This window comes from Staurois parvus, unplaced genomic scaffold (genome assembly GCF_062004578.1).
Source record: "Staurois parvus isolate SC_StPar_1 unplaced genomic scaffold, SC_StPar_1.0 ptg000917l, whole genome shotgun sequence".
Taxonomy (NCBI): domain Eukaryota; kingdom Metazoa; phylum Chordata; class Amphibia; order Anura; family Ranidae; genus Staurois; species Staurois parvus.
Window position 1 is genome coordinate 1,589,419 of NW_028318713.1, and position 16,970 is coordinate 1,606,388.

The 16,970-nt window shown below is 41.9% G+C and overlaps 1 protein-coding gene across 8 annotated transcripts in view; it reads left to right on the forward strand.

The window, feature by feature from the left end:
• The window catches only part of DAB1 (DAB adaptor protein 1), a 1,130,661-nt gene that overhangs the window by 1,088,018 nt on the left and 25,673 nt on the right, over positions 1-16,970 (forward strand). For all 8 annotated transcript variants that reach the window (XM_089656556.1, XM_089656558.1, XM_089656557.1 and 5 more), the window contains one exon: positions 11,720-12,265. In XM_089656556.1, coding sequence (XP_089512682.1) covers positions 11,720-12,265 — 546 coding nt within the window. The remainder of the gene's footprint in view (positions 1-11,719; positions 12,266-16,970) is intronic.

Below are 16,970 nucleotides of genomic sequence, written 5' to 3' on the forward strand. Positions count from 1 at the left end.
ATACTGGGAAGCATTAATGGGAATATTTATCGAAGGTTTGGCCCTTAACCACTTCCAGTCCAGACACTTTCCCCCCCTTCCAGGCCGGACACTTTCACCCCCTTCCAGTCCGGACACTTTCCCCCCCTTCCAGGCCGGACACTTTCCCCCCCTTCCAGTCCGGACACTTTCACCCCCTTCCAGTCCGGACACTTTCCCCCCCTTCCAGTCCGGACACTTTCACCCCCTTCCAGTCCGGACACTTTCCCCCCCTTCCAGTCCGGACACTTTCACCCCCTTCCAGTCCGGACACCTTCACCCCCTTCCAGTCCGGACACTTTCCCCCCCTTCCAGTCCGGACACTTTCCCCCCTTCCAGTCCGGACACTTTCACCCCCTTCCAGTCCGGACACTTTCACCCCCTTCCAGTCCGGACACTTTCACCCCCTTCCAGTCCGGACACTTTCACCCACTTCCAGTCCGGACACTTTCACCCACTTCCAGTCCGGACACTTTCCCCCCCTTCCAGTCAGGACACTTTCACCCCCTTCCAGTCCGGACACTTTCACCCCCTTCCAGTCCGGACACTTTCCCCCCCTTCCAGTCTGGACACTTTCCCCCCCTTCCAGTCTGGACACTTTCCCCCCATTCCAGTCCGGACACTTTCCCCCCCTTCCAGTCCGGACACTTTCACCCCCTTCCAGTCCGGACACTTTCCCCCCCTTCCAGTCCGGACACTTTCCCCCCCTTCCAGTCCGGACACTTTCACCCACTTCCAGTCCGGACACTTTCACCCACTTCCAGTCCGGACACTTTCCCCCCCTTCCAGTCAGGACACTTTCACCCCCTTCCAGTCCGGACACTTTCACCCCCTTCCAGTCCGGACACTTTCCCCCCCTTCCAGTCTGGACACTTTCCCCCCCTTCCAGTCTGGACACTTTCCCCCCCTTCCAGTCCGGACACTTTCACCCCCTTCCAGTCCGGACACTTTCACCCCCTTCCTGTCCAGGCCAATTTTCAGCTTTCAGCTCTATCACACTTTGACAATTGCGCGGTCATGCAACACTGTACCCATATGAATTTTTTAGCATTTTTTTGAGACAGGTAAAACTTTATTTTAGTGGTATTTATTCACCGCTGGGATTTTTTTTTTTTTTTTATATATAAATGAAAAAGTCCAAACATTTTGAAAAAAAGTGCTTTTCTTATACAATTTTGCAAATAAATAATCTTTCTTCATAAATCTTGGCCAAAACTTATTCAGTTTTCTTTTTGGTAAAAAAAAATAACCCAGATTAGTTTATAACCAAAAATTAAAATTTTCTAAATTTGTTTTTACATTTTTATTTTATTTTTTTATATTATTATTTGTTTTTTTCTTTTTGTTTTTATTTTAACATACTGTCACCCTAGCAGCACAGTATCACTATAGTGACACTGTACTACTTGTGGGGGGTGATGAAGATTTTTTTTTTTTACACTGATTGCTTTTACACCCAAAAAGCAATAATTTCTCCTTCTCTCTGGCTGCATTCTTGCAGCCATTGAGAAATACTGTGTGAGCTGTGATTGGTCACCGCTTGTCGCATGGTACAAGGCTGTTGTGAATGACCCTGTACCATGTGACCTCTGTGATCATTCACAGATTTCATTAGTAGTAAGCAATGATGTCACAAGTGACATCTTGCTTACACCTATTCATATGACCACTGATTGGCCAATCAGTGATCACATGATCGGGACCTCACACAGAGGTTCCGTATAGCGTTCAGGACACAGCGGGCACCGGAGCGCGGTGCCGCACGCTCCCAGGGAATGCTCACAGTCCAAAATGGCGGGCACCATTTATGAGTGGCAACCCACCCCTGCACTGCCACCGTCTGCCCGTTTATATACAGCGGCCGGACAGGAAGTGGTTAAATAAGGATGAAAAATTCTCCAGGTGAATTCTATACGTGGCAAGGATTTAAAGTGGCTGTAAACCATTACATGTACCCAGTGAAGTGACTAGTTCAGGTAATACAAAGAGATTAAACAAATCCTCTTGCATAAGTTGTACCTGTTTATCTACAGTCTCCTCTCCTTTACAGCTCTTCAAAGTGCTGAATTATACATCCTGTCTGAGCTTTCAAAAAGCAGTGGACAGGGAGCTGATAAAACACTCCACAGAGCTCAGTGAAGAGAGCTCTGAGAGCTGATTGGTGGGAAATGACACTCCCCCCCCCCCCCCTCCACACAGCTCATAGAAACAGAGCTGAGGCTGTCAATCACAGGCTGTGTTCTGGAGCTCCCTCCCCTGTCACCATTTTTCTCTTGGTGTTTGGGAAAATTGTCAGAAGCAATTCATGCTGATAGAAGAGGAAGGAAGCAGCAGACAGAAATGACACTCAGTGCTCTAGATAGAGACAAATACACACCATAGAGGGATGTGCTTTGTTTATAACGTCTGAGGTTTGCAACCACTTTAACCGATTCAGGCCTGCTGGACATCATCCAGCCTGTTCCTGGCTAGGGGTGCACTTCATACTTTAATGGTGCCAAAAGGAGTAAAAACTACTCAAAGTACTTTTTACTCCTTTTGACACCATTAGGCCCCTACACTCAGATTGGCGCCCCCTTCTGTCCGATTTTAGCTCATGACGGTTAAAACTATGGCTTGTACAGTGATCTTCTGAGTAATAACATTGTGAAAAAAAAAAAATTCCCTGATCACCCCTCCCAATGATTGACACATGCGCCTCATGTACCTTATAGATATGTAATCTATTTATTTATTTTTTATTTTGGTTTACTATTGTTAAAGTTTGTTTTTTGTTTTTTTTTTTTCTTTTTTTTTTTAGTTTTGAATAGACTATGCATGTTGATGAGCCAGAGGATGGAGGAACCAGGGAACAATGCATTGCATAGCCAATTTTTTTTTTATCTTTTTTTTTTTATTTACATTTTTTTTTAATTTTTTATTTTATTTTGGTTTACTATTTTTTTTAAGGTTTTTTAAAAATATTTTTGATTTTATTTTGATTACTTTTTTTTAGTTTTGTATAGACTATGCATGTTGATGAACAGGAGGATGGAGGAAACAGGGAAAGGGGGCAATGGGGTTGATTTACAAAGGGCAAACAGACTGTGCACTGTGCCCTTAGTGAATGTGTTAAATCTCTGCTGACTTCCATCATCCAACCATGTGCAAGAAAAAAATGCTGTTTTTTTGTTTGTTTGTTTTTAATTTTCCCTTTGTACTGTTGGATATTCATTACAAAGAGACGCTTCACCGCATTCACTAAACTCTGGGGAACGTGAGTACAACTGTAATTGCAAAGTGCACAGTCTATTTGCCTTTTAGTAAATCCGCCCCAATGTATAACTTTCCTGGGTGACCGTGTAACTATTTCAGGACAGTGCATGTACAGCCATTTTTTTGTGATTACATTTTTTTGTTGTTTTAATTAATTACTTAATTAATTACGTAATTTTTTAAATTTTTTTTCTTTTGTTTTTCAGCAGTGAACGATTAGAACTTTAATTAATTAATTAATTACATAATTATTTATTTATTTTAGTTTTTCATATCATATTGATGAGGGGGGGGGGGGCGGACCAGGACAGGCAAAGTATAAGCAAAATAATCATCAGCTTAAAAAAAAAATATTTAAATATTTATTTATTTTAGTTTTTCAGCAGTGAAGAATTAGGACTTTTGTCAGTTTAGGTGTTCCAGTGGGGGAGATAATGAAAATGGAAAGGTTTTATTTAATATTTTTATTATTATATTGATGAGAGGGTGACCGTGTGACTGTTTCAGGACAGTGCATGTACAGCCATTTTTATGTGATTACATTTTTTTGTTGTTTTAATTAATTAATTAATTAATTAATTACGTAATTATTTATGTATTTATTTGTTTTATTTATTTAAATTTTTTTGTTTGTTTTTTAGCAGTGAAGGATTTGAACTTTTGTCAGTTTAGGTGTCCCAATGGAGAGATAATGAAAATGGAAAGGTTTTAGTTAGTTATTTATTATCATATTGATGAGAGGGTGACATTTTTGTTGTATTAATTAATTAATTACATAATTTTTTTTTTATTTTTTTTGTTTTGTTTTTCAGCAGTGAAGGATTAGAACGTTAATTAATTAAATACATAATTATTTATTTATTTAATTTAGTTAGAGGGGGGGGGGGGGAGTCGGACCAGGACAGGCAAAGTATAAGCAAAATAATCATCAGCTTAAAAAAAAAATATTTATTTATTTTAGTTTTTCAGCAGTGGAGAATTAGGACTTTTGTCAGTTTAGGTGTTCCAGTGGGGGAGATAATGAAAATGGAAAGGTTTTATTTAATATTTTTATTATTATATTGATGAGAGGATGACCGTGTAACTGTTTCAGGACAGCGCATGTACAGCCATTTTTTTATCATTACATTTTTGTTGTATTAATTAATTAATTACGTAATTATTTTTTAAATTTTTTTTGTTTTGTTTTTCAGCAGTGAAGGATTAGAACTTTAATTAATTAATTAATTAATTAATTACATAATTATTTATTTATTTTAGTTTTTGATATCATATTGATGAGGTGGGGGGGCGGACCAGGACAGGCAAAGTATAAGCAAAATAATCATCAGCTTAAAAAAAAAATATTTAAATATTTATTTATTTTAGTTTTTCAGCAGTGAAGAATTAGGACTTTTGTCAGTTTAGGTGTCCCAGTGGGGGAGATAATGAAAATGGAAAGGTTTTATTTAATATTTTTATTATTATATTGATGAGAGGGTGACCGTGTGACTGTTTCAGGACAGTGCATGTACAGCCATTTTTTTGTGATTACATTTTTTTGTTGTTTTAATTAATTAATTAATTACGTAATTATTTATGTATTTATTTGTTTTATTTATTTAAATTTTTTTGTTTGTTTTTTAGCAGTGAAGAATTTGAACTTTTGTCAGTTTAGGTGTCCCAATGGAGAGATAATGAAAATGGAAAGGTTTTAGTTAATTATTTATTATCATATTGATGGGAGGGTGACCATGTAACTATTTCAGGACAGCGCATGTATAGCCATTTTTTATCATTACATTTTGTTTGTATTAATTAATTAATTAATTAATTACATAATTATTTTTAATTTTTTTTTGTTTTGTTTTTCAGCAGTGAAGGATTAGAACGTTAATTAATTAATTAGTTAATTAAATACATAATTATGTATTTATTTATTTTAGTTTTTGATATCATATTGATGAGGGGGGGGAGGCGGACCAGGACAGGCAGCAATTTTTTGTCATTACATTTTTGTTGTATTAATTAATTAATTAATCAATTAATTAATTACGTAATTTTTTTTAGTTTTTTTTGTTTTGTTTTTCAGCAGTGAAGGATTAGAACTTTAATTAATTAAATAAATAATTAATTAATTAATTAAATACATAATTATTTATTTATTTTCGTTTTTGATATCATAATGATGAGGGGGGGGGGGGAGGCGGACCAGGACAGGCAGCAATTTTTTGTCATTACATTTTTGTTGTATTAATTAATTAATCAATTAATTAATTACGTAATTTTTTTTTGTTTTTTTTGTTTTGTTTTTCATCAGTGAAGGATTAGAACTTTAATTCATTAAATAAATAATTAATTAATTAATTAAATACATAATTATTTATTTATTTTAGTTTTTGATATCATAATGATGAGGGGGGGGGGAGGCGGACCAGGACAGGCAGCTATTTTTTGTCATTACATTTTTGTTGTATTAATTAATTAATCAATTAATTAATTACGTAATTTTTTTTTAGTTTTTTTTGTTTTGTTTTTCAGCAGTGAAGGAATAGAACTTTAATTCATTAAATAATTAATTAATGAATTAATTAAATACATAATTATTTATTTATTTAGTTTTTGATATCATATTGATGAGGGGGAAAGAAAAGGCAAAGAATAAGAAAAATATCATCAGCTTAAAAAAAAAATCTTTAAATGTTAGGGATCTTATATAATTACATGTTTTCTGTCTAAAAAAAAAAAGGACAGTTCTCCGTTTTAAAGGGACTAAATCACCATATAAATGCGCTTTATCTGGAGCTCTCCATCATGACACGGACCGGTATGATCTATGCACAGTTTCCTGATAATCACATTAATAAATGATGGATGACACCCCGGCTGTGTCATGTCACCCTTCAAGAGCCGAGCCCTCCATTGGGACCCCTCCGTACAGATGAATCCCCGGAGGCCTCTCGCAGTCGCGTCCCTCGGGGACCGCGGTATAGAGTCAAGCCTTACACGCCGATGATTAATTCGGGTCCTCGCTGATAAAGAGGAATCCATTTTTTAATTTTAAAGGAGCCTGTTTGGAGCAATGACCCTGAAAATCGCTCTCCGGGAAAATTGAAATCTGACAGCTAATGCGTTTTGCGTCTAATGACTCGGCCGCCGTCCTTTAGTGGGGAATAAACACTTGTGAATGAAAGGGGCTGTTTAGCGGGGAAATAAATCTGACCTCTAAAAACGCTGTGCCGTGATCTGACAATTAGAACGGTTACGACTCTCCGCGCAAATGAGAGGAAAGCCATTAATAAGCGCGGAACGCCCTTCGCTGTGCGCTGGAGACATTTATAATGTTTTTTTTTTAAAAACATGGATGCAAGTGAGACAGGGAGAGGACACTTTTTTAAAAATTGCAATTTATTTTAATTTTAATGTTCTCTTTAAAATTACCGCTTTACCGCCACCGTACAGCAGGAAGACTGCTACAGGGCGGCAGGGGTGCGCAAAATCACATATTCGCGGCCTCGGCTGTCAAACACGCGGTCCCGGACATAGTGGACGCTTTCGGTAGGGCAGAGGTTGGTGTCAGTAGAATAGTGGACTCTTTCAGTAGGGCAGAGGTTGGTGTCGGTAGAATAGTGGACTCTTTCAGTAGGGCAGAGGTTGGTGTCAGTAGAATAGCGGACGCTTTCAGTAGGGTAGAGGTTGGTGTCAGTAGAATAGCGGACGCTTTCGGTAGGGTAGAGGTTGGTGTCGGTAGAATAGTGGACTCTTTCAGTAGGGCAGAGGTTGGTGTCAGTAGAATAGTGGACGCTTTCAGTAGGGCAGAGGTTGGTGTCGGTAGAATAGCGGACACTTTCAGTAGGGTAGAGGTTGGTGTCGGTAGAATAGCGGACGCTTTCAGTAGGGCAGAGGTTGGTGTCGGTAGAATAGTGGACGCTTTCAGTAGGGTAGAGGTTGGTGTCGGTAGAATAGTGGATGCTTTCAGTAGGGCAGAGGTTGGTGTCAGTAGAATAGTGGACGCTTTCAGTAGGGCAGAGGTTGGTGTCGGTAGAATAGTGGACTCTTTCAGTAGGGCAGAGGTTGGTGTCGGTAGAATAGTGGATGCTTTCAGTAGGGTAGAGGTTGGTGTCGGTAGAATAGCGGACGCTTTCAGTAGGGCAGAGGTTGGTGTCAGTAGAATAGTCGACGCTTTCAGTAGGGCAGAGGTTGGTGTCAGTAGAATAGTGGACGCTTTCAGTAGGGCAGAGGTTGGTGTCGGTAGAATAGTGGACGCTTTCAGTAGGGCAGAGGTTGGTGTCAGTAGAATGGTGGACGCTTTCAGTAGGGCAGAGGTTGGTGTCGGTAGAATAGTGGACGCTTTCAGTAGGGCAGAGGTTGGTGTCGGTAGAATAGTGGACGCTTTCAGTAGGGTAGAGGTTGGTGTCGGTAGAATAGCGGTCGCTTTCAGTAGGGTAGAGGTTGGTGTCGGTAGAATAGTGGACGCTTTCAGTAGGGCAGAGGTTGGTGTCGGTAGAATAGTGGACTCTTTCAGTAGGGCAGAGGTTGGTGTCGGTAGCTTTTTTTTTAATTTCCTTAATTAATTTATTTTTTAATTTATTTTTTTTCACAATTTTTTCGCAATATTATTTTTTATTATTTGTTTAGGAGCTGCGTTGAGGGAGCTTTATTGAAATATCAGGAGTCTAAACAGACAGAGAAAGGGACTGAGGACAGAGATTCCCCAGTCCCCTTTTCTGCAGCCTCAGCTGCACTGGATAGTGAATGAAAGGGAAGTGCTGAGCAGCGTCCTGTTCATTCATAAGCTGAAGCATAGGAAACACAGTTTCCTATGCTTCAGTTATGAATGAACACAGTGAGGGATCAGCACTGATCACTCATGTGGTCATTCAGAAAAGGATGGGGCCAGTCCCCTTTTCTGCAGCCTCAGCTGCACTGGATAGTGAATGAAAGGGAAGTGCTGAGCAGCGTCCTGTTCATTCATAAGCTGAAGCATAGGAAACACAGTTTCCTACGCTTCAGTTATGAATGAACACAGTGAGGGATCAGCACTGATCACTCATGTGGTCATTCAGAAAAGGATAGGGCCAGTAAATGACATATTTACTGGCCCTTTCCTCCATTCTCCATCCTGAAACATCCAGGGGGGTAGCTGGGCAGCAGGGAAAATCGGTGCCATACGGTGTGATTAGGGTGTGTCCAATCACCTCCCAATCATCTGATTCAGGTGTTCTTATATGTTTTTTTTATTACCTGTTGATCCTGCCAGCAGATCTGTTATTTTTCACTTCTTGTATCAAGACTTCAGTTCTGTTTGTTCAGCAGTTCAGCACACAGCAGCGTGGTCAGTGGGGTCAGTGGTGCCCCATGAAATGCCCCTGGTACCTCTTATTGGGCTTTTTTGGGTGTGCTTTGAGTGTGGGCAAGGACACAGGGGCCCCATGATCCCCTATTGCTCGGGGGCCCCATGAGTTGTCAGTCCGCCCCTGCTCCCGACCCTTGTAAGTTAGGCTCTTTCTAGACAACCTTGCCCTTTTAAAGAAAAAGGAAAAACAACGTATTTACTGGCAGGATCACCTTTATTAATAAACACCATGTCTATGATAGGCCCTGACAAAGGGATCACAATGCCCGAAATGCGTTGGCCCTTCTTGAAAATTCATTAAAGACTCAAATTAAAGTGGTTGTAAGGGCAGAAGGGTTTTTACCATTTTCTGCATTATGGTCAATACCTGTCTGTGTTCTGCTCTTCCCCTCCTTATCCTTACCTGAGCCCAATCTGGATCCAGCACTGTGCATGAGAGCAGTGGCTCTCTCCTTCCTCACAGGACATAGAGGCAGCAGCAGGAGCCACTGGCTTTTTCTGCTGTTAACTACAGTCTAGCTTTAGCTCAGCTGGTGGCACTCAGAGGCTTCCTGTTCATTCCCAAACTGAAGCATAGCAAGCACAGGTTACTATGCTTCAGTGATGAATGGACATAGAGAGTGATTGGTACAGATCGCTCACTTTGTTCATTCAGGAAAGGAAGGGGCTGGTAAATATGGCATATTTACCAGCCCCCCCCCCCCCCCATACACACACACTTTCCACCCTGAACCCCATCCTGAAAGGAAGGTGGCAGCAGTGTGGGGGAAAAGGGGCACGCAGGATGACCCGGACAGCAGGTGAAAGGGGGGCACACAAGAGGGCCCAGTCAGCAGGGGGGTGGGGGGTTCAGATTCTAGAATCAATCCCCCTGCAGCACAGCCGAAGGGAGAGGAGGAGGAGCCGGCAGCTCTGCAGGTGGAGCCACATAATGATCGGTGTCAGCAACAGCAGTACAGCCGGACCTTCTGCTCGGCAGGTGCCCCTTTTGAACTGATGGCGCCCTGTACAGGAGAGCTGGCTGTACTGCCTCATCAGCGGCCCCGCTCAGCCATGTGCTGTGTGGAGGAGGAGCTCTGCTGCCTGTGCCCAGGTGGTGTGCAGTGCAGGGATGGGAGAAGTTCAGCGGCTGGGCACAGGGCAAGGGGAAAGGAGGGGTGATTGGCTTCGGGGGGAACAACTAAAATCTGGGGGGGTGCAGCCCATATGAAAGAAAAATACGTTTGAAGTATATTTTAAACATATTCTTCCCAGATATATTGACACATATTTGAAATACTACAATTTTGGCCATATTCAATATATTTCAAAATATATTTCAATAAATATATATATATATATATATATATATATATATATTGCATGTTAAAATGCATTTTTTATTACAAAATATATGAAAAATATTTTTAAAAATATATATTTTTTAAATATATTCTTCTTTTTTTAACATATAAAAAAGTCATTTTAACATATATTTTACATATATTTGTAAATGCATTCCAAAAATGTATATTAAATGTATTTTTAAAGACATACAGTATGTTTGAAAATGTATTTTTAAAAATATTTTTCATATATGTTGTAATAAAACGCATTTCAACATGCAGTATATATATATTTATTGAAATATATTTTTAAAAATACATTTTCAAACATACTGTATATCTTTAAAAATACATTTAATATACATTTTTGGAATGCATTTACAAATATATGTAAAATATAAATTAAAATATATGTTAAAATGACTTTTTTATATGTTAAAAAAAGAAGAATATATTTAAAAAATATATATTTTTAAAAATATTTTTCATATATTTTGTAATAAAAAACGTATTTCAACATGCAATATATATATATATATTATAAATATATATATTTATTTATTGAAATATATTTTTAAATATATTGAATATGGCCAAAATTGTAGAATTTCAAATATATGTCAATATATTTGGGAAGAATATTTTTTAAAATATATTTCAAATATATTCTTCTTCCATGTGGGAGTATATACAGTATAAACTGTGTATATATCAACAAGGGTGGATCTTTTTTTTTTTTTTGGCAAGTAAATTTTTATTGCGCAATGCAAGGCATTACAAAGTATCATTGTGATACACCGATTTCAAATTGACATTATTCAGAATAGGAACAATCAGGACAATGGTGGGGAGCAGTTGGGGCAGCTGTGTGGGGTGCAGTATTTGCACATTGGGTGAGGCACATCGGTACAGGGGCGGACTGACAACTCATGGGGCTCCTGGGCAATAGGGGATCATGGGGCCCCTGTGTCCTCGCCCACACTCAAACCACACCCAAGAAAGCCTATGAAAGGTACCAGGGACATCTCATGGGGCCTCCTACTGACCCCAGGCCCTCGGGCAGTGCCCAAGTTCCCCAATGGTCAGTCCGCCTCTGCATTGGTTTGCAAATTACTACATTATTTGCATATGAATGAACCACCATTTGGTTTGCATCTGAATGGGTCACCATGGGTGGGCAAATAAATGACCAGCAGGAACACATTGTATTTGTACATCACATCACTGCACATCATGATTTGAACAAGCCAGTAAATATTTTGGGGTTTTGAGTAGACACTGACTCATGCTTAATAAAGCATTGGGGGGGGGGGGGGGGCAGTTTCCTGTTTGCCCTGGGTGCTGGGTGACCTTGTCCTGGCAATGGTAACATTACAAGTCTGGATCGATTATTACACTCCACCATGCATCTGGAGATACATTAATAAGACGGCATAGAACTCTCATGGTGTCCATAATCAGTCTGACAACTTATGGGGCCTCCGGGCAATAGGGGATCATGGGGCCCCTGTGTCCTTGCCCAAACTCAAAAAAGCCTATGAAAAAGGTACCAGGGGCATCTCATGGGGGCCCCCTACTGGCCCCGGGCCCTCAGGCAGTGCCCGAGTTTCCAAATGGTCAGTCCGCCCCTGGTCCCAACCAACAGAAGACAACAGACACAGCATCATATTGAGGGACTTCAGTAGACCACAGGCTACATAAAGGTTACCATTTCAATCTGGAAATATTTTCAAACGTTTCTGTTTCTGATTGGCATTTTCTATCTTTTTTTTTGTTTTCCCGGCAGGTTATGTCGCAATGGGAGCCGTCCAGCCATCGTTCTGGGGACAACAACCATTGATACAGCCACAGATGGTCTTGGGTGGCCAGCCTCCCATTCCTCAGGTTATGCAGGGAAACCAGACGATAGCATGGGCCCAGCCGGGCCTTTACCCCCCCACTCAGCAACAGCCGTGGCCCACCCTGCCCGGTCAGTTTCCACCCGCTGCCTTCATGCCAACACAGACTGTATTGCCTTTCCAAGCAGCCATGTTCCAAGGTAGTACCGCCCCGGTAGCCGCTGTGCCGCCCTCCAGCGACTCCATGCGATCAAGCCCCCTACGGCCAGATCAGAAAGTAACGAAGGAGATGTTCAAGGATTTCCAGATGGTGAACCCTCCTCCAGTGCCATCGAGACAACCGGACCAGCCTGCCCTCCAGTGTACCTCAGATGCCTTCTCAAGCTACTTTGACAAAGTTGGTCTGGTGCAAGATACAGACGACTGTGACGACTTTGACATCTCGCAGTTGAACCTGACACCCATGACTTCCACCTCGCCCTCAACTAATTCACGTAAGTCTCACATTCTATTGGCCTACCAGTGGGTAACACAAAGGGCAATGAAGACATGTCCTCCATAGTAGTCTTTAACAACCTTTCCGGAAATAGTTATTATTTCATTTCAGTGAATTAAGGGTTGTCATGGGTAGGTTCTATACTACAGTTAAAGGATCAATTCACCTAAAAGTGAATTTTGGTTATAGGTGGATCCTGGGGGGGCTGAGTCAGTCTCTGGTTTCATGTTTGTCTTAGATACCCCAACACTGAGATCTCCTTGACATACGGTAATTCCTGCCCTGACACTGCTCCTGTCCACCTGGGAGACTTTGGTGTTCCTGTCCATCTTTCTGTGGTCCAGCTCCTTCTGTTACATTCTCCATAATATACAAATGGTGGGAGCACGTTATGAAGGGCACAGCAGGTATGTAGGCCCAGGAACTCAGTACAAGGATGGTGATAAACCCTCATAATGAGCACAATAGGTATACAGACCCAGGAACTCAGTACAAGGATGGTGATAGACCCTCATAATGAGCACAATAGGTATACAGGCCCAGGAACTCAGTACAAGGATGGTGATAGACCCTCATAATGAGCACAATAGGTATACAGGCCCAGGAACTCAGTACAAGGATGGTGATAGACCCTCATAATGAGCACAATAGGTATACAGGCCCAGGAACTCAGTACAAGGATGGTGATAGACCCTCATAATGAGCACAATAGGTATACAGGCCCAGGAACTCGGTACAAGGATGGTGATAGACCCTCATAATGAGCACAATAGGTACACAGACCCAGGAACTCAGGACAAGGATGGTGATAGACCCTCATAATGAGCACAATAGGTACACAGGCCCAGGAACTCAGTACAAGGATGGTGATAGACCCTCATAATGAGCACAATAGGTACACAGGCCCAGGAACTCAGTACAAGGATGGTGATAGACCCTCATAATGAGCACAATAGGTATACAGGCCCAGGAACTCAGTACAAGGATGGTGATAGACCCTCATAATGAGCACAATAGGTATACAGGCCCAGGAACTCAGTACAAGGATGGTGATAGACCCTCATAATGAGCACAATAGGTATACAGGCCCAGGAACTCAGTACAAGGATGGTGATAGACCCTCATAATGAGCACAATAGGTATACAGGCCCAGGAACTCAGTACAAGGATGGTGATAGACCCTCATAATGAGCACAATAGGTACACAGACCCAGGAACTCAGGACAAGGATGGTGATAGACCCTCATAATGAGCACAATAGGTACACAGGCCCAGGAACTCAGTACAAGGATGGTGATAGACCCTCATAATGAGCACAATAGGTACACAGGCCCAGGAACTCAGTACAAGGATGGTGATAGACCCTCATAATGAGCACAATAGGTATACAGGCCCAGGAACTGAGCACAGGAATGGAGAGAACCCCTTATAATGGGCACAGCAGGTGTACAGACCCGGGAATTCAGCACAGGGATGGTGGGAATCCTTCATAATGGTTACAGCAGGTGTACAGACCCGGGAACTCAGTACAGGGATGGTAAGAACCCCTCATAATGGGCGCTGCGGGTGTAGAGACCTGGGAATTCAGCACAGGGATGGTTGGAACCCCTCATAATGGGCACAGCGGGAGTACAGACCCAGGAACACAGTGAAAGGATGGTGAGAACCCCTCATAATAGGCACAACAGGTGCATTGAAAAAAAAAACGTGTTGTACGCTGGGCAACCAATTCACATGAATGGGCTGCCCTATGCATGATGAGTGTTTACACATGAAAAATGGGGCACCAAAACGCAAGGGGGGGACATGCATTCCCACTATGTTTAGGTGTGAATGCATGTGCTTGGGAGGAGAGTTTTTAGACAGCAAGGATGACCAAGGAGCAAGGAGAGGTGAGGGTTAAAAAACAAAAATAACATTGATCTCATCAAAGAAGCATAGGAACCCATCTAATGCTGATGCGACTTCTGTGAGTTAACACAGCGGTCTATGGGGCTGAAATGGCACTGGAGCAGTGCAGGAACCTTTTCTAAAATCACACCATGCCAATACATTATTTAGGGCGGGAACCATCGAAAACTATGTGATTGGTCGTGTTTTACAATTCTGTGTGACAAGTCGACTTGCACTGGTGTGAACTGAGGCTCAAAGAATGTTTTGCTGTAACAAGTTCAGCACAGTGGGTAAGTGGTTAGCACTTCCACCCGGCAGCACTGGGGTCATTGGTTTGAATCCCAACCACGGCACCAGCTGCCTGGAGTTTGCATGTTCTCCCTGTGCCTGTGTGAGCTTCCTCCCACATTCCAGAGACATGTTGGTAGCTAAATTGTCCCTAGCATGTATAAATGTGATTTAGGGGCCGGAGATTGTACGCTCCTTGACGGTTGGGGACTGATGTATATATACAATATATGTAAAGTGCTGTGTATATTGATGGTGCTATCTAAGTAACCGTAATATATATATATACAGTATTAAAATATGTTGGTTTCAGCTACTCAGCAATTGCGACAATTCTTTGTTGGCTACATAGCAAGATAGACTAATAAGATGCTAACGCGTTTCGGCTGAGGCCCAGATGATGCTGCGAGCAAGGCTTTGCCCAATTGTGACAATTCTTTATTAGCTACATAGCAGGATAGAGTAATAAGATGCTAACGCGTTTCGGCTGAGGCCCAGATGATGCTGCGAGCAAGGCTTTGCCCAATTGTGACAATTCTTTATTAGCTACATAGCAGGATAGAGTAATAAGAATCTAACGCGTTTCGGCTGAGGCCCAGATGATGCTGCGAGCAAGGCTTTGCCCAATTGTGACAATTCTTTGTTGGCTACATAGCAGGATGGAGTAATAAGATGCTAACACGTTTCGGCTGAGGCCTTATGATGCTAAGAGCAAGGCTTTGCCCAATTGCGACAGTTATTTATTGGCTACATAGCAGGATAGAGTAATAAGATGCTAACGCGTTTCGGCTGAGGCCTTATTCATAGCTCATGATGGCTTTGCCCAATTGCGACAATTCTTTGTTGGCTACATAGCAGGATAGAATAATAAAACCTAACGCGTTTCGGCTGAGGCCTTATTCATAGCTCATGATGCTATGAGCAAGGCTTTGCCCAAAACGCGTTAGTTTGTTATTACTCTATCCTGCTATGTAGCCAATAAAGAATTGTCGCAATTGGGCAAATCCTTGCTTGCAGCATCATGAGCTATGAATAAGGCCTCAGCCGAAACGCGTTAGTTTTATTATTCTATCCTGCTATGTAGCCAACAAAGAATTGTTGCAATTGGGCAAATCCTTGCTCGTTGCATCATGAGCTATGAATATGGCTTCAGCCGAAACGCGTTAGTATCTTTTTACTCTATCCTGCTATGTAGCCAATAAAGAATTGGCACAGTGGATGTTCCCGAGTAGCCGCCGTCATTGTATCAGAGGACTATGGATACATTTCAAAGGCAGACGCCAGAGCAGCGTTCTCCAGCCTCCCAGGCCATTCGCGGCAGAGCAAGGCTTTCTTCCTGAGTTGATTTCATCCTGAATTTTTCTTTACTTAACAAAAAGTATATAAATGTAATTTTTTCCCAAAAAGTGAAACATCGCTTCTGCGCCTCGCATCAGACATCTGATTTATGAGCAACTTTGTAATACATTTTTGGAAGTCTATTTATTTCATGTTTGAGTCATATTTGGCTGAGCATTAATAAAAGTTGCCAAAGAAATCGCGGGTCCATCCGTCACCGAATGATGAATCTTCATATTTGCTGTGCTGCATCACACCACAAAGTGACATCTCTCGCCGGTGTCATTCAATCCACTGTCATTCAATCCACAAGCAGAGGTAAACCCTAACGTAATGACAGTTCACAAACAACTGCCATTTATTTTGAAAGAAAATACTGTCGCCACCCTTTTTTTTTAAATTCCTTTACAAATTCAGGGCTGCTGATCTCCTGCAGCCTCTATACAACCACTTCAGGCGCTCCAGTGATGGCTGCTCGGCGTTTCTCATAGGTGTGAATGCGGAGAATCGCATAGGTATGAATGCCTGTTCCTGCTGACTGGGGAGAGATCTGTATTGTTTACATAAAGACCTCTCTGTCTGTTCACAAACAACTGCCATTTATTTTGAAAGAAAATACTGTCACCACTCCTTTTTTTTTTAATTCCTTTACAGATTCAGGGCTGCTGATCTCCTGCAGCCTCTATACAGTCACTTCAGGCGCTCCAGTGATGGCTGCATGGCATTTTTCATAGCGTGTTTCCTGATGGTGACGGCAGTGGACTATGCACATGTAATGTGTGTTGAAACAGTCCCTCAGCCCTGGTTCACATTGATGCAGTGCGGAATTCGCGGCGTTTTCATTGCGAATTCCGCAGCGCATCAGAATTGCACCCCATTCATGCGAACCGCTTCGGGTGTGTATGTTAAGTTAGCAACACCCTGAAAGTGGTCCGCAAAACGCAGTGCGATGTGCAGAATCAGATCGCGTAGGTGTGAATACCCCCTGCGATCCGATTCTAGTGCGGACCCAAAAAAGGGTCCTGCGTGTTTTCGGTGCAGTGGGAATAGAGCCGTACATAATGTGACCAAGGAAAAGATGTATGCACCTTTTCCAAAAACGCATTCACACAGAAACTGCAGGTTCACACTAGCCTGCATGTTTCAGGTGCAGGAATCACGCAACCACCTGAATCGTGTTTCTC